Below are 24,051 nucleotides of genomic sequence, written 5' to 3'. Positions count from 1 at the left end.
AGATCCAGGAAAGAGTTCTGGCTGAGAGGCGGGAGCCCTACTGTTGTTCAGTTGTTAAGTCGTGTCCAACTCTGTGATCCCTTGGACTACAGCATGCCAGGCTTCCCTGTCCTTCACTATCTCCGAGTTTGCTCAGATTCATGTCCATTGAGTTGGCGATGCCATCCAACCATCTCATCCTCTGTTGCCCCCTTCTCCTTCTGTCTTCAATCTTTCCCAGCATCAGGGTTTTTTCCACTGAGTTGGCTCTTTGCATCAGGTGGTCAAAGTATTGGAGCTTCAGCTTCAGCATCAGTCCTTCCAATGAATATTCAGGATTGATTTTCTTTAGGATTGACTGGTTTGATCTCCGAGTCCAAGGAACTCTCGAGAATCTTCTCCAGCACTACAGCAGCAGTTCTTTGGTATTCAGCCTTCTTTACAGCCCGTCTCACGTCTGTGCATGACTCCTGGAAAAACCATAGCTTTGACTACACAGACCTTTGTCCACAAAGTGATGTCTCTGCTTTTCAATACTGTGTAGGTTTATCATACTTTTCTTCCAAGGAGCAAGTGTCTTTTAATTTCATGGCTGCACTCACTGTCCACAGTGATTTTGGAGCCCAATAAAATCAAATCTGTCAGTTTCCATTTTTTTCCCCATCTATTTGCCATGAAGTGATAGCAGCCCTTAGTACTGTTCCCTGATCTGCCACTTATTTGTTGGGTGACCCTGGGCAAGGGCACTGCCCTCTCTGGACCTTGATGTCTAGTGTGAGGGGGTTAAAACTGGTTTCTAAGGACCCTCAAGGCCTATCACACTCCACTCTCTCGATCAGGAGCATCCAGGTGCCATCACCTGCCTGTCCCCTGTGCCTCCTGCCCACAGACGTGACGTTGGGGGCGGGACAGGGACAGTTCTTCCTGGAGGTGGAAGAACAAGTGGCCCGGCCTCCCAGGTTCCATCCCAATCCTGAGTTCTTCTTAGATTGCAATGAGCGAGCCCCTGGCCCAAGTCCCCCAGGCCAACTGCCACTCTTGTTGTGGTCATCGGTGGTCACTAAAGATAGAACTCTGCCACTAAATGGCTCTGATTCAAGCTCTAGCTTCCCAAGGGCTAGGGACTCTCAGAGAGCTGAGGTGGCTTTCTCTCTCGGGCTGGGGACTCCCTGAAGGCTGAGGCGGTCTCTCCCTCTCTCCCTCCCACCTCTCTACATGGGTCCCTGACAGGCTGTGAGACCCCTAGACCAAGGGCTTCCTAAGGGCAGGCCTGTCTCCTCCCAGTATCTCCAAAGCTCTGAGCACAGCAAGGCAGGTCCCGAAGGCAGCTTGGGCCCCAGTCCCTGCCCAGACACCGAGAGAAGGCGGCGAGGCAGCGAGGCTCTGAGGCGCGTGTAGAATAAATATAACTTTATTCTTTATCCAGTAGATCTCAGTGGCAAGTCCAACAGTAACAGGTGCACCAGCGGGCTCTGGGGGGGATGAGACCCCAACCCCAGGGCAAGGAGGGCAGGGCAGAGCCAGCTCCCCCAGCCCCGGGGGAGCAGGGGTGACGTGAGGGGACCCCCTGTAGGCCCGTCCTGCGGGGCAAAGAGGGGGCATGGGTGTGGGGTGGGGGGCAGGCCAGGGAAATGGAGGAACTCAGGCCACGTGTCTGTCGGCCTGTCTGTCCACTGTGTGTGTGGGTGTGTCTGTGTGTGTCCGGGGGCCCTGTGGGCGGTGCTGGTGGCCATGAGGCTGGAGGGCAGGGGAGCTCGGACCCCCTGGCCAGCCCCTTCATAGGGAGGGGAGCGCTGGAGGGCTTCGATGACGTGGGCTCTGATGGGGAAGCAGAGGACACAGGGCGGAGAAACACACGCCTGGAGGTCCTGAGGCCCCGGTGCTCTGCCCCCAGCCCCATCCCGGGGGTGAGCCACTCCTTCCAGGGGTTGCCAGGAAACTGTCCTTGCCCAGTGGTTAGGCAGAGAGAGAGGAGAGGGCAGGCCTTGGAAAGTTAGTACTTCACAGTTTTAAAGAGAAAACTGAGGAGGAAATGGCTGGGGAGGGGGCCTTGGGGGGCACAGGGACTTGGAGAGACAGGGGAAGCCCCTTTCAAGCCACTCCCCTCCCCCGGGGCCCATCCCCCCCTCCAGCTCTGAATCCAGCTCCCCCCAATACACAGCACACTTCAGTATAAATGTGCTTAAAATGAAAATTCTTATTTAAAAAAATCAAAACCAGAAAAAAAAATTAAAATAAAAACAAAACCAGCGAGAATTAATACCTGGGGGTTGGTATGGCAAAGTATGTACAGGGGATTCCCCCACCCCGGCCCACCCCCTCTGTCACCAACCGAGGCAGGGGGGGTTCCCCAACCGGGGGGCAATGGCTTGCAAGTTCTGAGGATGGGGGAGCCAGGTCCTGGCATTTGCTGGTGATGAAGATGTGGCGAGGTGGGCAGAAGGGTGTCTTGATGAACACAAAGCCCGCAGGCCCCATCCCGAGGCCCGGGACCAGGGGTCCTCACTCAGTCCACGGCCACGGCCCTGACGTCAGCCCAGGCTCCAAGAGCGGGCAGTCCATCGCAGGCCCGGGCCTCTGTCCGAAGAGTCGCCGCCACCTCCTCCCTCCAGCCCCCCGGGCAAGGGAGGGCAGGTGGGGCGCAGGGCTGGTGGGGGTTGCATGGTTGGTAGAAAGGCAGAGAAAAGCCAGGGCACGGGGTGAGGGCTGTGTCCATGGGGCAAGGGCAGTCACGGGGAGTGGGTGGCCGGGCTGCTTCTGTTTGAGCTGGGGCTGAGGCTGGGGCTACAGCTGCCGGGCGGGGGAGCCAGGCCACCCCCGTCCCGCCCCCCACTCCCCGCTTGTCCGCTCAGAGTGTCCAGGCCCTCTGAGTTCTCCAGCATTTCCTGGATGAGAGGTGGCATGGAGCCCGGAATCTCCATCTTCAGCGTGATCACCCGCTCAGCCCCTGCAGGAAAGAAGGGACAGAGGTCAGGAGTGTGGCCACCTTGCTCCTCTAGCCCTGCACACAAGCGTGGCCCCAGGAGGGAGTGTGCAAGGGGTAGGAGGATCCACAGTACCAATATCAGCTCCCGCCACACACCGACCCCTGCACTGTTTCCTGATGTAAGCCAGCTCTCCTAAGCCCCACAGCTGAACGGCAGCAGGGAAAAGTGGCTCCCAGCTCTGGCTCTGGGGTCACTGGGCTTGATGCCAGGCCCTTCCTACGTGCTGCTGACTCTCCTACTGACATCTCAAGACAACTCTGCAAATGTTATCCCTGCTCTGCAGATGGGTAACTGAGGCTTAGAGCCGTTGTGTGACCCACTGAAGGACACACAACAGTCTGGTTCCAGAGCCATGCCCTGAACTAGCATGCCAAGATGACACTGCCATGTTGGGGCTCACAGGCACGGAGGTCACCTGGGCACGGTGAGGTTCAGGTGAGTGGGGCATCACAAGGACACAAAGATGTGGGGTACTGGCTCAGACACAGGAGGCCTGACTCTGGACATGGATGGCAGACACACAGGGAGAGAGCCTCACCCTTAGCACTGATGCTCCGCAGGTCTGTGATCTTCATCAGCATCTTGGGGAACATGTGTGGACGGCTGGGCCTCCGTTTCCGCACATAGACCTTCAGTGCCTCAAGCAGCGGCTCCTGCAGCATGTCCACCCTATCTGGCTGCTCCAGGTCCTGCCGGTCTGAAGAAGCAGAGAAGCCCTCTGCCTGGTGAGGAACACAGCTGCGGGCCCCATCGTGACCACCAGGGGGCGCACCTGTCCAGGCCTTGGGCAGAGTATCTTTGCTCCTCAGGCCTCCCCACCTGGCCCTACTGCTGCTGCTGCTAAGTCGCTTCAGTCGTCGCTTCAGTAGTGTCCGACTCTGTGCGACCCCATAGATGGCAGCCCAACAGGCTCCCCCGTCCCTGGGATTCTCCAGGCAAGAATAGTGGACTGGGTTGCCATTTCCTTCTCCAATGCATGAAAGTGAAAAGTCAAAGTGAAGTCGCTCAGTCGTGTCGGACTCTTAGTGACCCCATGGACTGCAGCCTACCAGGCTCCTCCATCCATGGGATTTTCCAGGCAAGAGTACTGGAGTGGGGTGCCATTGCCTTAGAGGCTCTCAAATGTGAGCAAAGAAGGGCTGGGGCACAAGGGTGTCCCAAAGCTCGCCCTGAGAGCCCAGTTCATGGAGGTCACACCCCTGAACACAGGCAGTGCATCTTAAGCAGAGCCAGGTCTCCCACTCGAGCTGGTTATTCTGGACACCAGCCCAATATGGCAGAACTCATGACAATAAAATAGTAACAGCAGCCAGCATTTACTGGGTCTTCCTCTGGGCACACTGTGCCTTACTTATTACCTCCTAATCCTCCCATCAACTTTATGAGGTGGAGACATTACTGCCCCCATTTTACAGAAAGGGAGGCTCAGAGAAGTTCAGCGACCTGCTGAAGGTCACATGTTGTCCAGGATTTGAACCTGGGTGGTCTGACCTCCAAGTCCTCACTCTTAAGCCCCCTGGAAGGAGCGCTGCCTAGAAATAGGGAACCAGAGCTCAGGTCTCTATCACTGTTCCCTTGCCCTGTGGCCACAGACCAGACCCTGCTCCGCTGGGACTCATTTTCCTGTCTGACAGGTGCCTTTTTGATCAAATGATCCCCCAGCTTCTCCCTGGGAGAGGCTCCGCAAGCCACACCACCACCCCTGGGCCTGGCCCCCAGACCCAGGCCCACAGCCCACCTCCACAGATGAGGCAGATGGCGCTGAGCAACCCAGTCTCAGCGTCATCCATCTCCAGGGGCAGCAGCTGGTTGGCGAAGGCGAAGACCAGGTCTGTGAGCGGGCCAAAGCCGGCGTTGTGCATCTGGGTCCGGTTCAGGGTCAGCCCATCCGAGAAGGTCATTGTGTCCTGCTCGGGCGTGTACCGCGTGCAGATCCGCAGGATCTGGGTGCAGAGGGTTCTCGAGTTCAGGAACTCACATCCGCCAGCACTTCCGGCACCAGCATCCCCCCCCAGGACCACCTGGCGGGCAGCCAGACTACTGCTGTTCTACAGAACCTTCTGTGCGACACAGTAGCCACCAGTCACACTGGTGACCAGTGGGCACTTGAAACATGCCAAGTGCAACTGAGACACTGAATTTAATTTTAATTAATTTCAATTTAAAACAGCCATACACGGCCAGCGGCTACTGTATTAGACAGTGCAGATCTACAGCATCCTGCCTCCACACAGAGAACTAAGAGGGCAACAAAACATTTCCAGGAAGGCCAAGACCAAAGTGGATTTCAGTCTATGGTTCCCAGGACTGGGGACAGAGCAAGAGCTCAGTAAATGTACCTCATCTTCAGGTCTTTCAAACCCTGACCCTGCCTCTTGCATCTCCCTTCCACCAGGAAGAGCAGCCTGGTCACACCCCAGGTTCCCGACCTTGGAGGAGGCCGAGAGGGAACAGGAGGGCTGAGGAAGACAGGGAGGACAAGCCTCCCTCCAGCCTTGGAGTTGACAATCTCATCCGCCCCCATCCTGCCTCAAGTCCAGCCCACCCTCTGGCCCCACCAAATACCCTGCAGTCCCCTGAATCCCACTGGTCCCACGCCAGCAGGCCTTTCACAGACCATTCTACACACCTCTAGAGGCCACCTCCTCTGGGGCTCCTCCCTGGGGCCCAGTAGTGTGGCTCTCTGTCCTGCAGGGAGGGGACAGCCCTCCCCCATCTGCAGCCAGCACTTATCACAGTTTTGCAACCTCTGTTTACCTATCTGTTGCCTCCACCAATGGAAGGTTCTCGAGAGGGGACAGTGGTGTGTTCACCTCTGTTCTGACACCCAGTTCAAGGCCTGGCCACACAGGGTCCCAGGTGAACCTTTATTAGACTGAATAGATGGGAAGATGGGTGGGTGGACGGAAGCACTGAATCAAAGATGGGCTGAGGGTGGATGAATGAGAGTAGAGGTGAATGGGTGCACACCCGGGTGCTGGGCGGCTAAGCAGACAGGTAGACACGCGGGGGAGAGGAAGGGTGGCTGTTCAGGTGGCTGGGCGTTTGGACAGGTCGACTCCAGATGGATTTTTAGGAAAGTGGTTATTTGAGCGGCAGGACATCCTCCAAGAACACAGGGGTCAGTGCCTAGGCGGGCAAGGTGCAGACCCTCACCAGGATATCCAGGCAGGCAGCCTTGAGGAGGGTGATCTGGTCCGCAATGGTGAGGGTGGTGAAGCCGGGCAGTTGCTTGGCGAACTCCACAGTCTTAATGATGCACTTGGTGGAGAGTTCACTGAACTTGTCCCAGAGGTCAATGTCCAGAGAGACACGCTGTTCTGAGCTGTTGTTCTGGGAGGATGGGGGGAGGGGGGGAGTGGGAGGAGAGTGAGGGCCTTCCCCTGGTGGCACCCTTCTGGGCCTGGCTCTACCTGGCCCCACCCGCAGGCCTGCCCTCTACTGGCCTTCACTTCCTGAGAGGCAGGGAAGGGGTGGACAAGGCAGCCCAAGCAGGGTTGCGGAGGGGCAGGCCTGAAGAAGCAGGGGTGCCCCTGGGGGGCTGTACCGAAGTATATTTGCCCAGCTGGGGGGAGGGGCAGGCCTGACAGCTGAAGGGGTATGAGGTCGCGGGGGGAGCGGGCCATACCGTAGTGTATTTGCCCAGTTGGCAGAGAGCAGGGAAGGTCTCCTGATGCGCTTTGCGCACCTTCTCGATGAGCTCCCCCACCTCCGGCGTCAACGTGTAGCTCTCGGAGCACTCGGGCTTGGGCACCTCCTTCTTCTTCTTGTTCCGGTCATTTCTCACAGCTGTGGAGGGCCCAGGCCGCACAGTGAGAGGGCAGGTGGGGTCAGCGGTCCATCCCCCAAGCCGTCCAACCCCAGCCCAAGCTCCTCCCACCAGACTGAGAGCTGCGGAGGCCACCGGGTGTGGTCAGGCACGCACACAAAAGTGCACACGCACGTGAGTGCACAGGCAGGCGGGACATCCACACACAGCCGGTCCCTCGGCCCCCCTCTGCGGTGCCCACCCGGCCCACACGCCGAGGCCTGCCCCAGGGCCTGTGACCACAGCACACGTGCCCCAGACCAGCTCACTCTCCAGGGTGAAAGCCCGTGCGCAGGGTGTCCCAGGTCTGTGTTCTCAGCCTCCCTGCCCCCTGCTACTCCGGCCTGCAGGGAGAACCGACCCAGCCCTCCCGGCAGTGTTTGGGATGGGCTCAGAGCAGCTCCCTGGGCGGGCAGACACGGAGGAGGGCTCCCCAGCCTGAGAGTGGGGGGCCGGGTGGCAGAATCTCTCGGCCCATTAGCCGGGGGAGCTGACAAATCACCGGGGGCGCTGAGCCGCACACACCACTCGGCTTTAAAGAAGCGATGGGGTCGTTACCAGCCGATTATCCCAGACACACAATCACTCACAGGGCCAGTGGTGGCGGCTGCTGACGCTGGAGGAAGAGAGGGTGGGGGGTGGGGGACCCAGGGAGGGGGTAGCAGGGTGGGGGGGGAGCTGGCATAATTTGGAGATCACTCATGTCGATTCTGCAAATTCAATAAAGTGCAAGGGAGAGAAGGGAGAGGGAGAGGGAGAGAGGGGGGATAATTTGGGAAGAGAAAATTGCAGCTGTGACAAGACGTTTATCATTCGGAAGCTTTAATTCTATTGAAATGGCAGCTGCTCAGCTCCGGGGCACAGAGCAGCCAGAGAGGAGAAGGAGGGAGGGGAAGGGGGAGTTGGCAGTGGGAGGGAGAGGGGGCCCCACCCTGGTCCCCCTGCCATGAAAAGCTCTGGGATCGGGAAGGTGGCAGAAGCGGAGGAGGAGGTGCTGGGCCCTGCGGGGAAGGGTCCCAGGCCTGCAGGTCCCAAGTTGTCACCTGCTCTGCAGCGTGGAGCCACCACTTCCTACGCTACAGAACAACACAGCCCTTTCCTCCTGAGGCAGGAGGTGGCCGGGTACTTCAGGGTTCCTCTACTCCTGTCGTCCCACCATGTCCCCTCCCCACTTCCTTCTTCCACTGCCCTGCCCACAAAGGGCTAGAGGGTCCTGCAGCCCCCTCCCCCACCCCATCCCCCAAGGCTCGGGCTCCATGGCAACGGCCACGCAGACAAGGAGGCGTCTGTCAGCGTCATTTATCTCTGACATCATCAATCACCGGTCACCAAGGCAACACCCATGATTCAACACAAGAGGGTCTCCCTGTCCAGCCCTCCTTCTTTCCCTCCATCGGGCCTCAGCTGAGCCCAAACTGGAAACCCCCATTCCTCTGGGACTGGAGAAGTCCCAATTCTCTCTTCCAACTCCAGGTCCCAGGCTCCACCAGACAAAGGCTCTTAGATCCCGGTGCCTGGAGCAACCCTCAACACATGCACACAAATACCCAGCAGCACCCCTGTCCTCAGATGCACGATGGGGTGGGGGACTCAGGGATGCTTCTGAGCCCCGCCCCAGAGCCAGTCAGAGCCTGGAAGCAAGCTGGCAGGGGCAGACACGTGCATACACGTGAGCAAGCACACACAGCCCGCCTCACACGAACAGGAAGGGCTGTCCGCCCATGGACACACAGATGGTGAGACAGACAGGTCCGGTCCGTGCAGCTATACGTGAACTGTCCTCAACCATGAGCCAGGGCACCGCATCACGGCAAGGTCCATTTGCACCCACACGATCACCCGCATGCCCCTGCTCCTCTGGCTTTAGGGGCCAGGAGCTCACACCCTGCCCAGTGCGTGGCACGGCCCCGTCGGTGGCACTCACACTCCTTGGACATGCCCACTTCGAAGCACTTCTGCAGCCGGCAGTACTGGCAACGGTTCCGGGTCACCTTGTTGATGATGCAGTTCTTGTCCCGGTGACACGTGTACACCATGTTCTTCTGGATGCTGCGGCGGAAGAAGCCCTGGGTACAGAGAGCAGGGAGTCAGGTCAGCCACACCCACAGTCGAGCGGTGCTGGCCTGTAGCCGCAGTTCGAGGGCCAAGGGTCAGGCGACTGCTGTCCCCAAGCCGTTGGCCATCCCCTACCCGAGAAGGCCAGAAAAGACGGGGAGAAGGGTACGCCTATAAGGATCCCCCGGAAGAATCTGAGTATCTGCCTCCACACTGGGGTGGGGAAAGGGCTTCCCCCACCCTGCACACATAGACCTGGCTTCCCCACCCCTGGGGAAGGGGACCGCAGGCTGCTGGTGGGTCAGGAAAAGCAGCAGACGGGGCTAGATGGGAGAGACAGACAGAGCTCTAGAACCCAAAGCCCCGGGCTCAGTGTGCAAGAAAAGGAGACAAGCAGGAGGGGCCAGAGAGATACACACACGGGCTGGCCTGGCCTGACAGGTGGAGACATGAGTGCTCATAGGCAAGGCAGCAAGACACACGTTCACTAACCAGGCAGATGAGCACAGATCACAGGGTGACTAGGTTGGTCAGAGGCTGCCCATGTGGGCTAACAGCGAGACGGACAGACGCCTGACCAGGGCAGACCACGAACAGCTGGTCTGGACAGGACAGGCAAGACACAGAGAGTCCAAGGCCTTGTGCTTTTTGCCCTTGACCTCTGCCCCACACCTGATGGCCACTCCACACTGAGGGGGAGCGTAGGGCCCCAAGCCCCGAAGCTGTGCAGCTTCTGATCCCCAATCCCTGGAGAAGAAACAGGTACAGACAGACTCAAGCCCTGGGGAGAGGAAGCGGGAAGGCCATGCCCACAGCTTCCGGAAAGGTGGCAGTCCCTTCTGCACCCTGGAGCCTAATGTGGGCACGTGGAAATCCGGCCAGAAGCTGGGGAGCCCCAGCCCAGGCACCTGAAGGAGAGACCAAGGCAAGGCGCCTGCTCCTGACGGCCTCCTGCCAGGCTGCTATGGCGAGGTGCAGGCAGGCCACCAGGGGCAGGCCTCCTGGGTCCCCAGCCAAGAGCCAGTCGGCAGCCAGTTCACCATGGCAACACGGGCAGCGGGAGCAGAGCGGGTGTGAGCCCTGCCAGCTGGAGGATGGAGATGCTGGGGGAAAGAGTCAGGGCTGGAGGAAGACCTCCGGTTTGGGGGACCCCTGCTCATCTATGGTAAGGAGGTTCTGCTGAAGGCTTCCTCTCCTCCAAGGCTCCTGCCACCTTCCACGCAGAAGTTAGAGCAGCAGCCTTAGGGACACCCCCACTGCCGGTACAGTCCCCAGACCCGGCGGTGGGAACATCCCACTTATCTAATCAGGACTGTCCTTCCCCACGACCCCCTGGACTCACCTTGCAGCCTTCACAGGCGCTGACCCCATAGTGGTAGCCGGAGGATTTGTCTTGACAGACAAAGCAAGGCTTGTAGATGCGGGGGAGGGGAGGTGGCGAGGGGGGGCTGGGCACAATCTCTTCAGAACTGCTGCTCTGGGTCTCAATGGCTAGAGAGAGGAGAAGGACCGTTAGAGACCCAGGCCACCACCCTCAGCACAGTGCCCACCTGGCCTCCAGGTCTCGCCCAGGAACCTCTCCCAGCTGCCCCAGGGCTGCCAGATGTCAAACTCTGGGGCAGGGGCAGTCTTGGGAAAGCTGGCACTCCCCACAGCCAGACTGCCAATGATGCCTCCAGCACCCCATCAGTCCTGCCTACTTCCCCAGGACCCCACCTTCAAAACCAGAAACATCACATAATAAACCATCAAACTGGTATGTGGATGTGGCTATACTGGGCAGGTGCCAGGTGTAGGTATCAGCCTGGGTCCACAGCCCTGGACCCTGGGCGCCAGGTCCCACCTCCCCCAAGTGAGGAAGGGGTTAAGGCCTGAAGGAGGGAGGGGCCAGGACACAAGCTGGGGGCAGAGGAAACTGGGGTCAACAGGATATTCAAAGTTGGCCACTCCCCCACCCCTTCTGCTTCCGCTCCCCTCTCCACCCCCACTACCAGCAGCGACAGCCCCTCCTCCGCCCAAGCAATCCCCTGGCCAGGGATCCAAGGCCGGGTGCAGTCACAAATGCTGGGGCACAACAGGCAGGGACTCCCTCAGAGAAGCAGGGGGACCCTGTGGAGACAGGGGGAAGAGTCCCTGTGGGCCCCGGAAGCCCATGGCTCTGAGTGCACCCTGGCTGGGGGGAAAAGCATGACAAAGGGGGTCTGTTCCCATCAATGCTCTGTCTGTCTGGCCATAGAGTCCATAGTATGTCCGGGTTACTGTCCCCCTCCCCTCCTGTTATTCAGCTCCAAGAGGGCAGCCAGGAGGGTGACCCCGCCAGCAGGGGCAGCCCCCACTAGCAGAATCCTCCCCAGTGCCTGGCCCCATGCCCATCACCCAGGCAGAACAGGGCAGGGCTAGGTGGGGGCTGTCTGTGCCCCAAGCAAGGGCAGCTGTGGGTGCACTGTACTAGATGGGAACTGTGACCCGGTCACCCCCAGATTCCCAAGGGGCCAGTGGCAGCCTCCTGAGGCCTTCGCCAAGTCCACTGGTCCAAGGCCAGGGATGCCTCCCTGAGTAGATAGATCCCTGCCTCCTCCCACACCCCAGACTCCTACCTAGCCTCACCCCAAACCCCAGCACACAAGGTTCTGGAATTCAGCGGGGCCGAGTTCCTGTCCAAGCACCTCATAGCATCTCATAGTGGCTCATGTGGCCCCAAAATCCAAGCACAGAGAAAAGAAGCACTCAGATGGGGGGCTGGCAGGCTGCAGGCTACCACCCTCCCCCCTTACCTGCAGACAGGACCAGAGACTGCCAGGCGGCCGATGACAGGGAACCAGGCCAACAACCTTGGCAAGGCTTTCCTGGCTCTTAGTTGGGCCCGGGCACCACTTCCCTGGTCAGCCTGCTGACCAGCACTGCTATGGCCCTGCGTCCCTGTCCCTGCCCAGAGAGCAGCCTGCAGCAAAGGATCAGTGGATGCTCACACCACACCCCCAGAGATCCAGACTCTGCTGACCCTCCCCCACTACTCTGCTCCTCACCCCAAATCGAACTGTCCTGGCCTGGTTTTCCCCCACCTCACTCTCCCGGAGGCCAGACAAGCAAATCAGACAGGCGAGAGGCCTGAGAACAGCTGCTGTGGGGGGAGCAGGGTTGGGGGGCCTGGGTGAGGCCAGGAGGCAGAGGGGTGAGCGACAAAGGAGCCCTTTGTTGTGCTAACTTTTTCCAAGACGTAAAAGGAGTAACAATAGACAATCCAGACTAGTGGGGGGGGGGGGTGTTGTCAAGGACAAGGGGATGTGGGGGGGACCGTGGCCTAGAATCCCAGTCAGCGTTCCAACAAACAGGGGACCCAATAAGCAGGGGCTGGAGGCACTGACCTACCCTCCTCCCATCCGCTCCTATCCAGTCTTTGCCCTGGGTCCACCTCCCCCAAGTCTCAAAGCTCTCCAATGGACCAGAAGGCAGGGGGAGAAAGGACAGAGGGAGCTCTGGGTTCAGAGTGGGCTCGAGAGAGGGGAGGTGCACGGACGCACAGGGGGTGCCCGGGTGAAGGACAGACAGCTCTGAGGCCAGGGACTGACTGGAGGGCCAAAGGCTTGTAGAAATTTGGAGCTAAGGCAAAGTCCAGAGGCTGTTTATGAAACTGGAAGAATGTGCTTTTTTAAACTGTGCTTTTTGGCAGGATGGGGGGTGGGGGCAAGCTGACCCAAGGTGGGGGTACAGTTTGGTTTCAGTGAGGCCTCCTTTCGGCCCACCCCATAGCAGCGGGCTGCCTCTGGGGCCGAACTCTGCTCTGCACCCTCTACCCCCAGCACAGCCCCACCTGTCACCCAGGTAACAGCTTGGAGGCTTCCCACTGTGCCCTTTGAACCCAGAGCCCCAGCCCAGTCCCCACCTCCCAGGAGTGTAGCCAGCAGCCTCAGAGGAACAGGGGACACTCTAGGACCCTCCCACCCTCTGCAAGAGTTAGCCTGAACTCTGCACACCTGGGGGAGTAAGGACTGCCACGACCTGGCCCCTCCCCAGAGGCCCCAGCACAAGATTTCTCCTCTTCCTGCAGGAAGACTGCACGGGAGAAGCACCACACCTTCTCGGGCTCAAAGTTCCAGCGCCTGGCGGAGGGCTGGCACCGGCCCAGGAAGCCAGGCGTCCCCTCCCTCCCGTGCTGCCCCACCCCCGGCGGGCAGGAGGCGCAGAGCGCTCCGGAGTCCCCAGCGCCCCAGAGCCGCTCGCAGGCGCACAAGGGGCCGGTTTCCTGGAGGAGATCAGCAGGAAATCAGCCGGGCCCCCGGCCAGCGGCTCCCCTCCCAATCCAGCTGGCGCCCGGTCCTCTGCAGCTCCCCTCGCAGCCCCCGGGGGAGGGCAGAGGAGGGGGCGCCGGGCGCTGGGTCCCGCCCTGCCTCCACCCCGGAGAAGGGTGGGGGTGGCTCTGGGTGCAGTGCCGCGGCCGGGGCGGAAGAAGGCCCCTACCCAGCGGCCGCCGATAACCATCTCTCCCCCTCCCCCCACTAAGGGCATCCACGTGCTTCACATTCTTGGACGTCTGGGAGCGGGCGGAGGCAAGAGCGGCGAGATTGGTGGGGGACAGATGGAAAGCCACTTCCTCTGTACCCCTTATCCTCTGGCGCCCCAAATCGGGGGCTCTGGCGAGGAAGGCAAGGTCCCCAGGGTCCTGCAGGATCGGAAGGTCTCTTCCCACAGCCCACTTGCTGTCTCTTCCCACCCCTGGTGGAGGTGGCAGGAGGGAATGGAGAATTTGGTGGAGAGGACCCCCGAGGGCTCCTGTCATCAAAGGCCACACTGGTGGGTTGGGTAATGACCCCATGTGCTCTAGACTCGCTCGGGTCACCACCCCCAGCCTCCAGGTCCTTCCTGTGCCCCACAACCACCCCTAAAGCCCCCCTCCCAGCCTACACAGCCTTGGGGGCTGAGCCCACTGCCACACACCCACACTCCGACCACGGAGACAGGGCAGCCCAGGCCTCTGGCTCCACGCTGCCCCATGTCCTCCACCTCCCTGTCGCCTGCTGGACTCCAGGCTCCCTGGGACCTTGTCTGGCCAGTTTGGGGCCAGGAAGAGCTGAGCTGCCCCCAAGGGCTGGAGCCCAAAGTCTCAGATCCTCGCTCCTCCCCAGACCTCTGGCAAAGGCGGCCAAGACTGTGGAGGGAGGGACCACGGCAGCCATACCCTCAGTGACCCCACTCTGGAGAGGGGACACCGTCCTCCAGTTCTGCGAGGTCAGGAAGAAGGGTCCTGGTATATGTCACATTTCTCGCATGTCCCCTTCTCCCTAAAGTCCACTCATGAACACCCCTCCCTCCCTCCCTCCCACCGTCTGCAGCCTACCAGGCAATCTGCCCCAGAGGCAAAGGTCAGGGGGCAGGATGATAGAAGCTGGGGGTGAGGTGGCTCTGAGAGGGGCAGAGATGGGCGTCGCCCCACTTCAGGTCACTCTTCCCACGGCGAAGGTGTTGGGGGCTGCCCTTCAACCTCCCGCAGCCCGCCAGGCCCCCAGAGACCCACTCCACCCCTCCTCCCCGGCAGGCTGGAGGGAGGCAGCCAGTCCGGGAGTGGGGGGAGAAGCCCCAGGGAAGAGCTGAGCCCAGAGAGGACTAAACCGGAGCCAAGTAACAATAACCCCCTGAGCGCCGTTCTGGCCCTCAGGTACACTACCTCACTGCTGGGTATAAACACGCCCAGGTGTGCACCCCAGGCACTCACGGCTCCCGCCAAAGCACAGAGCCCCTCCCTTCCAGAGAAGCCTGAACCCAGACAGGGGACAGCCAACAGAGGAGGTGCCAGGACTCCGGGATTCTCGTGGGCGGCCCTAGTAGGGACAGCCCAGCGCCTGCCCCCATCCCCAGGTGAAAACAGGGAAACAAAAGGACACGCTGGGTTGGGAGGGGACACATTCCTCACTTCCAGAGCAGCTCCAGACCCACAAAAAATCAAGCTCAGCCTCCAGAGGACAAACCGTGTTAGGATTACGGGGAGGGGGAACCCTTCCCACCAGATTAACTTCCCCTCTCCATTCCTGGTGCAGCCAAGTATCCAGGACCAAGGCTACCCTCAGACGGACAGGTGGCCTGCCCCAAGGTCTAAGGGCCGGGTAGGGTGGCCGACGGGTATCTGATGGAGTTGCCCCTTCTTGCAGCACCCCACTGCCAACACCAAAGACACGGAGCGCTCCCCTGACTCCCACCCAGACGACACAAGGGCAAGAGCTGGGGGCAGCAGCTGCTGCCCAGGAGGGACTGTCCCCCAGGCTTTGGCAGGGGTGGGATCAGAGGAGGCGGCCCCTCCTCCGAGAAGCAGACAAGCCCACTCTACGACCTTCACCCCACCCTCCTGGATGGCAGAAAGGACCACTCAGCTGTGAAGCTATTGGATTCCAAGCAAGGAGATATAAACTGGGGACAAGGGACTTCACTGCCCCTTCAAGAAGTCGAAGGAGAGATGAACAAACGTTTCCTGAAAAGAGGAGCCCCCAAAGTTCCTCTGTCGGAACACAACAGAAATAAGCGCCCAGGATTACTTGGGGGGAGTCCAATTGTCCAACAAGGGCACCCGACTTTCAGCAAGAGAGTCAAGGGAAAGTTAAGGGTCAGAGACAAGATCACCTCACCTCGTCCCCAGTCCGCACCCCCTAGTAGCAGCGGAAGCCCCACAGTCCGCCCCCACCCCCAGCTCCCACAATAGCAGAGGAAGGCCGATACCTACAGTGGTTTGAGCCATTCCAAAGCGGAGTCCGGAGCGGAGTGGAGTAGGGGCCGGGAGCAGGGAGCCCCTTCTCCGGAAGCAAACAGGCCCGGTTCTGGTTATAAAAATCCACCACCAGGAAGGGATTGGGGGTGGGGGTGAGCCCCCCCACGTCCACACTCTCGTACATCTTCCCCGCGAATACAAGAGGTCCGGGCGGGGAAGTCCTGCGCGCCGCCTCCCTCACTCAGTCGGCGGCGCCATCCAAGAGCTGCTGGGGGCGAGGGGCACGTCCCCCTCGCCCCGACTGGTGACCCGGGCCGGGGGCCACCTTCTGCCCGAAGTCCCGCGTCCAAATCGGCCGGCCGCCCTGCGAGTCCCAGGTGAAAGCAGGCAAGTTGTGTGTACTGGGGGAGGAGGGGAGTCCGCCGACTGCCCTCGGGAACGCCCGGCCGAGGCCCGGGAACTCCGCAGCTTCACCTCGAGGGGGCTCCCGTCGCGAGTCTCATGGTGTCCGAGGCAGCGTCCCGCGGCTCCCCGAGCGCGCCGGCCGGAGGCGGGATCGGCGCGGGGCGGGGGGTGACCGAGCACTTCCTCCTCCCCACCCCGGGGCTCCCGGGCTTCTCCCGGGCGAGGATTCGGGTGAGGTGGGGACCGCGCGGCTCCGCCTCCACCAGGCCCGGGGCGGGCGCCCGGCACTTGGTCTCCGGCGGTGCGCGCCGAGGTCCCCCCACCCCAGCCTGCGCGCCCCGTCCCCTGCGGTCCCACCCCCTTTCCTCCGCCCCGTCCCGTCCAGGCGCCGCCCCTGCCTTAACCCTTTCCCAGCGGGTCCGGTTGCAGCAGACGCCAAGCCGGGAACTGAGAGGGAGAGGCGGGGTGTGGAAGGAGATTGCGGGGAGCCCGGGCAGGGGGAGGAGAGAAGAGCTGACGGAAGGGGGAAAAGGCTCAAGAGCAGGAGTGCGCGGAGTACGGACGGAGGCTGTGGACCAGGAGAGGAGGGGGCTCCACCAGGACGGAAGAGGGACGGGCGTCTCCCCCATCCCAGTTCCGGCTCCCAGCCTCCCCCGTGGTTGGGTCAGTCCCCGGCCCGGTGAAGCTACGGCGAGGGAGGTGGTAGGCGGGAGGAGGGGGGTGGTCCCGGTGTCCTCCCCCAACACACCCCCCCACCCAGCCCGGGCCTCATTTGCCTAATGCAATGCGGCTGAACTCTCTCTGAACTCGCCTGGCGGCGCCTCACCTCCGGGTGACCCACCCACCGCTGCCCGTGACATCACCCGCTCGCCAGCGTGCCCGCGGGGCTCGCCCACCAGCCCCCTGCCCGGTTGGGCCGCTCCCCGGGAGACGCCCGGAGTGGCGGCCGGAGACGATGGGCCAGGCGCTTGTGGCCAAGTGTGAGCGCCTTGCAGGGTGTCCCGGGTGTGACATTGTGCGGCACCGTGTGAGAATGAGACACCCGACTTGTGTCATTGTCTGTGACATCATGTGTGACTCCGGCCACCCGCCCGACGGAACCTGAGGCGGCAGCTCCGGCGCTTTGGCAGAAATGCTTGTGCTGAGGGGGGCTCTCCCTCCACGCTCTGCGTGCTTCCGTCGAGCAAAGCCCCGCCCAGGGTGTCTCCCAGAGGCAGAACCACCCTGGGCCCCCCACCGCACCGCCCAGCCCTGGAGTGAGAAAAGGAGGGGCTGATGCCTTCCAGCTGACCACTTCCTCCCGGAAGCCCTCGGGAGGCCTGTTTCACTGGAAGAAAGGCCTAGGTTGGGTAGGTCCAGGGAAGTGGGGGGATGCCCTGGGAGAAGAGGACATCTTATTGACCCCCTCTGGCCCTGCAGCCGAGTTCCTCATTTTAAAAAGGGATAGGAATTTACGTGCTTCCCAAGGATATTGTTCCAAAAGCCAGGTTTCTAAATTATGTGGTCAGGTAATCCTCACAGCCAATCCAAGAGATAAACACTATTATTCCTGTTTTACAAATAAAGAAACTAAGCTCTCAGCAAGGTCAGATGGGTTGTCCAAGATCACACTGCTAATATAGAGTATTTGAACTTTCTGCCATCAAAGCCCATATTCCCACCATGCCAAGCCAATGCAAGGAAAACTATTTTCTGATCACCTCCTAGGTGGATACCATGGGGAGCATGCCTTTTTAGACCTTATGGTGAAACAGCCATTTAGCAAATAATCACACATATATGTTTATTATTGCATATATATATATATATAAAATTGCAAGCTAACTGGTATTATGACACAAGTAAGCACATAAAAAACAAATAAGCTTGAGGGAGAATTAATGTAGGCACCTAATTTAGGTTGGAGGGTCAAAGCAGAGACCTAAAGAAAAAGTAGAAGTTTAAAAATTAGTTAGGCAAAGAGCAAGAAGGAGTGGAGTTCCAGTAAGAGCCTATGCAAGGGTCCTGGGTTATAAAAGTCAGAGAGTTTACTCAAGGAACTATCAGAGGACTAGAGTAGATGGCATATACAACTCAAGAGGAAAAGGAGCACAAGACCAGGCTGTAGAGGTGGGCTGAGACCAGACCACGTGGGCTTGCTGAATTTTATCTCAAATGCAGGGAGAGACCACTGAAAGGTTCCAAGCAGAGGAGAGGCAAGATCTGATTTAGTGTTACAAATCAGCTTTAACCTTGTGAAGCTGTGTGGAGAATGGATGGTAGGAGGGCAAGAGAGACCAGTTAGAACAGTCCAGGAAGCACACAATGGTTAGCACAGCCCACAGCCTCCCTGGTGGCTCAGAGGTTAAAGCGTCTGCCTCCAATGTGGGAGACCCAGCTTCAATCCCTGGGTCGGGAAGATCCCCTGGAGAAGGAAATGGTAACCCACACCAGTATTCTTGCCTGGAGGATTCCATGGATGGAGAAGCCTGGTAGGCTACAGTCCACAGGGTCGCAAAGAGTTGGACACGACTGAGCGACTTCACCTTCACCTTCAGGAAACTGCCAGTGGTGATAAGTGAGTGAAAGTTGCCCAGTCGTGTCTGACTCTGTGGGACCCCATGGACTATACAGTTCAGGCCAGAATACTGGAGCGGGTCGCCTTTCCCTTCTCCAGGGTATCTTCCCAACCCAAGGATCAAACCCAAGTCGCCCGCCAGTGGTAATAAAGGAAACTAATCAGTGTGTGGCTTGTGCTACAGCAAAGTTCCAAGACTGCAAAGTAGCAAAGTCTACTGGGCTGGGGGACAGGTGGGTGTGGGGCTCCAAAATGAGGTCTCACCTAAGTGAGGTGTCTGGGCTGCAGAAGCAATGCTGGGACCTGGAGCACAGATGCAAGCCTTGGCTGGGGATGAGACTGCTGGGGAAGAGGGCAGATTGCTTCCAAGGCCCTTGGTATCTTTCCTCCCAGTGACAGATCCAAGGCACCAGTTATGTGCCAGGCCTTGCGTTCGCAGCTTTGAGGTGCTCAAGGATCAGGGACTGTCCCTGCCACCAAAGACCTGGTGATGGGGAAGAGATCTCCCAGATGATTACAGCTCACGGTGGGTATCAGGTGGAGAGGAGTCCCTTCGTGGGAGAGAGATGAGTTTTATAGAAGAAAAAATAAGGACCTGCGGGCATTCAAAGGAGGTAGGGGGTGGGGTGGAGAGTGAGCGAGGAAGAGTGAACTTCTGTGAAGGTTTCTGGGAAGAGGCGGTATTCAAGATGTTCCTTGAAGGATGGATAGGATTTCCGGAGCTGGAGAAGGGGAGAAGTCGGGGTGAGATGCCTGTTCTGGGCAACAGCAAGGTCACGGGGCAGGTCAGAGTAGAACACAGTGTCCTGGGGCAATGGGAGAAGAGGGAAAAAGGAAGGTTCCGGCAGGTTCTGGCTGGCCGCTAGGGGTAGCAGGGGAGGTGGGAGGGCCTAGTGGCAGGTCTGGGGCCTCTGTCCTCCTCTGCCACATCCCCCGTAACTCCTCCAGCACTGTGTGCTTAGCAGGCCCTCAGCAGGTGTGGGCTGAAATGAACTGGCCCCCAATTACCCTCCAAGCACGGCTCCCTCTGGTCCCCGACCCCATCTAGAGGGGATAACAAACACGAAATAATGAGGCTCAGGGGCCAGACAGACATCAGGTCCCAGTACAGGGTGCCATCCCCCAAGACAATACCAGCTCTACCCCCTGACCCCGTCAACACTCATCTTATAGGGTACTTGAAGCTCGCCCAGGCCCTCACCAGCAAGCAGGTCAGCATGGCCTCCTAGCAGCCTGCCCAGCAAGGAACGGATTAGGAGTCTTGATTTAAAGAGGAAACAGACTCAAGAGAGGTTGAGTGACCTGCCCCCCGCCGCACAGGAAGAGCTGTCCTTTAAGACTTCTGCCAAAGGGGCCTTGGTCCGTGGGCTGAGGTTCTCTGCAACTCAGAAGTAAGAATGGGGAGGGGAGGACCTCTATTTCTGATCTAGCCAGGGCTGAGGGCCTCTGGTCTACCCTGGGAGGTCCGGCTCCATGGGCTATGCCCCACCTTTGAAAAGGGAGAGGAGGAAGAAGGCGTTGTGGGCACCACCCCAAAGTGATTTGGAGAAGGGAAACATTTCCTCTTTCCACAGACACTACCCCTCAAAGGGTGGTCAGGCCTGCACTGGCACATCCCCATGGGCACAGGGCTTTGGCATGGGCACACACTGTGTCTCAGGTCTGGGCCAGCCTAGAGGACAGGCTTCCTTCCCGGAGTCCCCTCCCCCAGCCCATGCTGGGATCCGGCCCTGAGGGGGTCTGTGCACTACCAGTGCCTTGAGATAAAAGATGAGGGGGGCCCCATTTTAATTCAAAACCCCATCCAACAGTCTTTCAGCTGATTCTGCATTTTGGACCCCAGGAAGGGCACTGCTAGCAGTTCCCCCGCCCCCTGGGCTGTCTCTCCTATTGTCCAGGGAAAGAGTGGGCAGAGGAGGGAGTGGCAGAGGAGAGGAAGTCTCCCCAGGCTCCCCCAGACCCTAGAGCCACTCCCCCGTTTCTAGGCATACATAGCAAATGTGTGGATGGAAACGAAAAGTCTGGACCCGGTCTTTCGGGGCTCCCATCCCCAGCTCCCCTCCCCGTGGCTTCCAACTTCCCTGCCCCCACTCCACAAATGGAAACAAAATAAGAATAAGAATGTGGCTTTTACACTCCGTTCCTCCAGTGTCTGTCTGGAGGTGGGGGGAGGGTGCCCGCTGAGCTCTGCAAACTCCCGGGGCTGCAGTGGGCTGATTGGGGGCGGGGATGGGTGTGAACAGATTGTATCCGCAGCTTCCAGGACAGGATGGAGATCTGGCCCGGGCCTCTTATCGCTCTTTCCCTCCAGCCTTCAGGATCAAAAACAGAAGAGGGGGCGTGGCTAGGGGGAGGCCTTCCCTACGCCCCCTGCTGGGTAAAGGCGGGAGGTCCAGAAGCAGAAGCGGGGCTTCCTCCTACCTTCAGCCAGGGAAGAGGGGGTTTCACCATGGCCCAGATCCGCCGCCTAGACTCCTCATCCCCAGGGCTCCCCACCATACCCTCCCAGGCTGCCTATCTGGATGGCAGACAACAGCCCAGCTGTAGGGTCACTCAGCTCAGCCACATAACCACCAGCGCTGTTTCCCCATGTGTAAATGGAGATAATGTCCCTCTCCCGGATTGTCGGGATTAAGATTTGTAAAACAGAGATAAAGTCCCAGGCACACAGTAGGTGCTCCACAGATGTCAGCATCCCATTCTCTCCAGCTCCCACCCAGAAAAGGGTCACGATCCCTTTCCCCTGTCATAAAACCCAGGTACCACGGCCACGAGACAGCGATGAGCGCACGCACGGCGAGGAGCAGAGTGCATTACGTCGGCGATCTTGCCTAACCTCAGCCGTCTGAGGGAGCTTCTGCTTAGATCCCTGTTTTACAGACGAGGAAACACGCTCGGAGAGGTTGTCACACTTAGTAAATGGCAAAGCCAGAACTCAAGCTCCACAGCCTACTCCACAGCTACCCCTCCCACCCCATGGAATTCCCAGGGCAAGCAATAAAAAAAGGCAGGTGCGTTTCCTCTCCAGCCTAGACTAGCGATAAGAAATAGAGACCCTTCCCCCTCCAAACACACAATCACAGACCCCTCCCCCTTACACATTCGGTGCCCTACGTCACCTCCCCCTCCAGCACACAAACACATTGACACCCCTCCCGGCTCTGGATCTGATTTTCCTCAAACACACTCTGACCCTCTCACCCAGTACTTTTAAGCCATTGACCCCCTCCCCAGCACAAACCCAACCTTGACCTCCCCACCCCTAAAACACACCCAACCCTCACCTCCCTCCCCAAGCACACACAACCCTGACCCTCCCCACAAGGCACACAGAATCCCAAGCCTCCACAGTAAATACCAGTCCTCAAGAGACCAAGCCCCCAGGGCTGGTTTGGAGGAGGAGATCTTGTACCATCCCTGGAACTTCCCACTCTGGCTTCCCGGGAGAGGGAGAGGACAGCAGGACAAACACCCACCCCTCGCCACTGACCTAGAGAACAGTTCTGTCCTTCCACAGGCCACTGAGTCTCTGAAGCGCACCCAGGGTCCGGCCTCCCCCCGCCCCAACTTGGTGAGAGGGATGGAAGTTGTGGAGGGGGCATTATCCAAACACCTTTGTTGGCGCCAAGTGGGAGGAGGGGGCCTCCTGTGCCAGGCTGTCTGCAGGAAGGGTGGCAGGGGACCAGAGCATATAATCGCTCCTGGTGGGGATGGGGGCCACAGCTGTCCACCATCCTGGGAAATGCCTGGCCCCCAGCACCAGCCCTCAGGTGGGGGGAGCGAGGCTGCCTCCAGGTCTGAACTTTGATCTGTCATGCTGCACTACCCAGAGCTGAAAGCCAGGGTTACCAGGTCCCACAGCCTTCCACGACAAAGAGGGAGATGCCTGGCTCTCTTGGGGTGGATGGACAGGTTTCTGACCTAAGGGGAAGGAAGGTCAGGGAGAAGCTCAGAAGCTGGGGGTCTGGGTAAGCAGAGGTGTTGTTGTTTACTAGGAAGAGGCAGGGAAACCCACTGGCTCACAGAGGGAGGAGGGCAGGAAGGGGCATTGCTTAACTAGAAATGTGGGCACCCCACCCTGGGGGAAGAAGGTTACCAGGGTGGGAGGTGGGGTACCCGGAAACCCTCCCCACCCACCTCGAAGAAAGAGGAAGAAGCTTGCAACATTCAAAAAGGAGAGCAAAACACTCGCTTGTCCGGCACAAGATAAGGGTCAGGCCAGCCCACCGTGAGCCAGGCCCCAGGGGGACAGTGTCCAAGGCCCTGTTCCCAATCACCTGGGGAAGAGCAAGTGGTCCACCAGCACCAGGCTGAGCGCCCTCGGTTTCTCCCTCCCTAAAAACCCCACCCTGGCGGGAAGCAGACACTCCAGTTCCTGGAACTGGGATGTGAACTCCAGTTCCCACACAGATCTCAGGCACCACAGACCCACCCGCCCCTTCTCCAGCATCCCCTAACTCAGAGACTGGCCCAGCATCTCCAAACTCAGAGACTGGCCTCTCCCATCACCAAACACAGACTAAAGACCAGGCCAGAATCGTTCTGACTCCCAGGTCACAATGTGCCTGCTGTGCCCCCTCCATGGGAGGAAACAGAAGGTGGAGGTTTGAGGAGGCAGCATCCGCCTGCCCCCTGCCCCGGGGCCCAGAGGGTAGGGACCTAAAGGAGCACAGACTTACAGCCCCTGCTCTCAGTGGCTGGTGGGGCTGGAGAGGGAGGAGGCCACCGTGCAAGCCAGAGGAGGCGAGCCAGGAAGCAGTGGTGGCGGTGGGCAGCCGGCCAGTGTGGGCAGTGAGGCGCCCAGCCAGGGCCTGCCCCAGGGACAAAGAGACTCCCTGGCTCCGGGGAGAGTGTGCTGCCCCCACGCTGGGAAGGGGGCACTGACCCAGCCCAGCCAGGCGCACAGGGCAGCAGTGCCAGGCAGCTTGCCAGTGGCGTGGGAGAGGCGGTGGGTGCCCGGGGCAGGGTGTTCAGTCCCTGCCCGCCAGGAGAGGTGGGACACGTTTCCCAGGTCAACAGCTGACCGGCCAGGCCAGCCTGCCGTCCATGGTCCCCTTCTACGGCTTCCACCCCCTCCCGCCCCAGGCCAGGCCCCGGCTCCCTCCTCCCCCAAACCCTGGCCTGGCGCCCAGCTGGGCCCTGGGGGCCAGAGTTACTGTAAGCGGCCTGGCAGGACCGAGGCCTGGACTCTGCCAGCTGGCCTCAGTGCCGCCACCTCCCACTACCTGGCTCGGCCAGCCAGGGAAGGGTACCGAGACCCCCACCCAGCCAACAGGCGACCCCCCGTGGCAGACGGCGGAGGCGGAGAGAAAACACAGGCCCTGCCAAGAGCAGGCCTGCGCGCAGAGCCAGAGTCCAGGCCTGTGTCCCCTCCCCGGACTCTCCCCCCATCACCAGGCTGCCTGTGGGGCCCTCCCCTGCCCCGGCCCCTCCCCACAAAGGGAAGCACCATGCAGCCTGGCCAGCGGTGAGGGGAGGGGGTGCTCCTCCCAGTCCCTTCTCTCAGAGGCACTGGATGGGGTGGGCTGGAGGTGGGGTGCTGTTCTCAGTAGACCAGCCATCCCCA

At 59.9% G+C, this 24,051-nt stretch overlaps 1 protein-coding gene across 7 annotated transcripts in view; it reads right to left on the bottom strand.

Annotated features, from left to right (window-relative positions):
* Positions 1 to 1,374: 1,374 nt before the first annotated feature.
* RARA (retinoic acid receptor alpha) overlaps positions 1,375 to 24,051 on the bottom strand; it is a 44,168-nt gene continuing 21,491 nt past the window's right edge. For 4 of the 7 annotated variants that reach the window (XM_019981891.2, XM_019981890.2, XM_070773424.1 and 1 more), the window contains 7 exons: positions 10,172 to 10,320; positions 8,699 to 8,840; positions 6,595 to 6,755; positions 6,123 to 6,299; positions 4,705 to 4,909; positions 3,505 to 3,663; positions 1,375 to 2,926 (listed from right to left, as the gene is read on the bottom strand). In XM_019981891.2, the coding sequence (XP_019837450.1) occupies positions 2,709 to 2,926; positions 3,505 to 3,663; positions 4,705 to 4,909; positions 6,123 to 6,299; positions 6,595 to 6,755; positions 8,699 to 8,840; positions 10,172 to 10,320 (1,211 nt within the window). In that variant the 3' untranslated portion in view covers positions 1,375 to 2,708. Of the gene's footprint in view, positions 2,927 to 3,504; positions 3,664 to 4,704; positions 4,910 to 6,122; positions 6,300 to 6,594; positions 6,756 to 8,698; positions 8,841 to 10,171; positions 10,321 to 15,534; positions 16,251 to 16,754; positions 16,804 to 24,051 lie in introns of those variants that run through there. The other 3 variants (XM_070773426.1, XM_070773425.1, XM_019981893.2) reach the window with 3 other exon arrangements.

This window comes from Bos indicus, chromosome 19, assembly GCF_029378745.1.
Source record: "Bos indicus isolate NIAB-ARS_2022 breed Sahiwal x Tharparkar chromosome 19, NIAB-ARS_B.indTharparkar_mat_pri_1.0, whole genome shotgun sequence".
Lineage (NCBI taxonomy): Eukaryota > Metazoa > Chordata > Mammalia > Artiodactyla > Bovidae > Bos > Bos indicus.
This window is presented reverse-complemented; position numbering and strand designations above follow the sequence as displayed.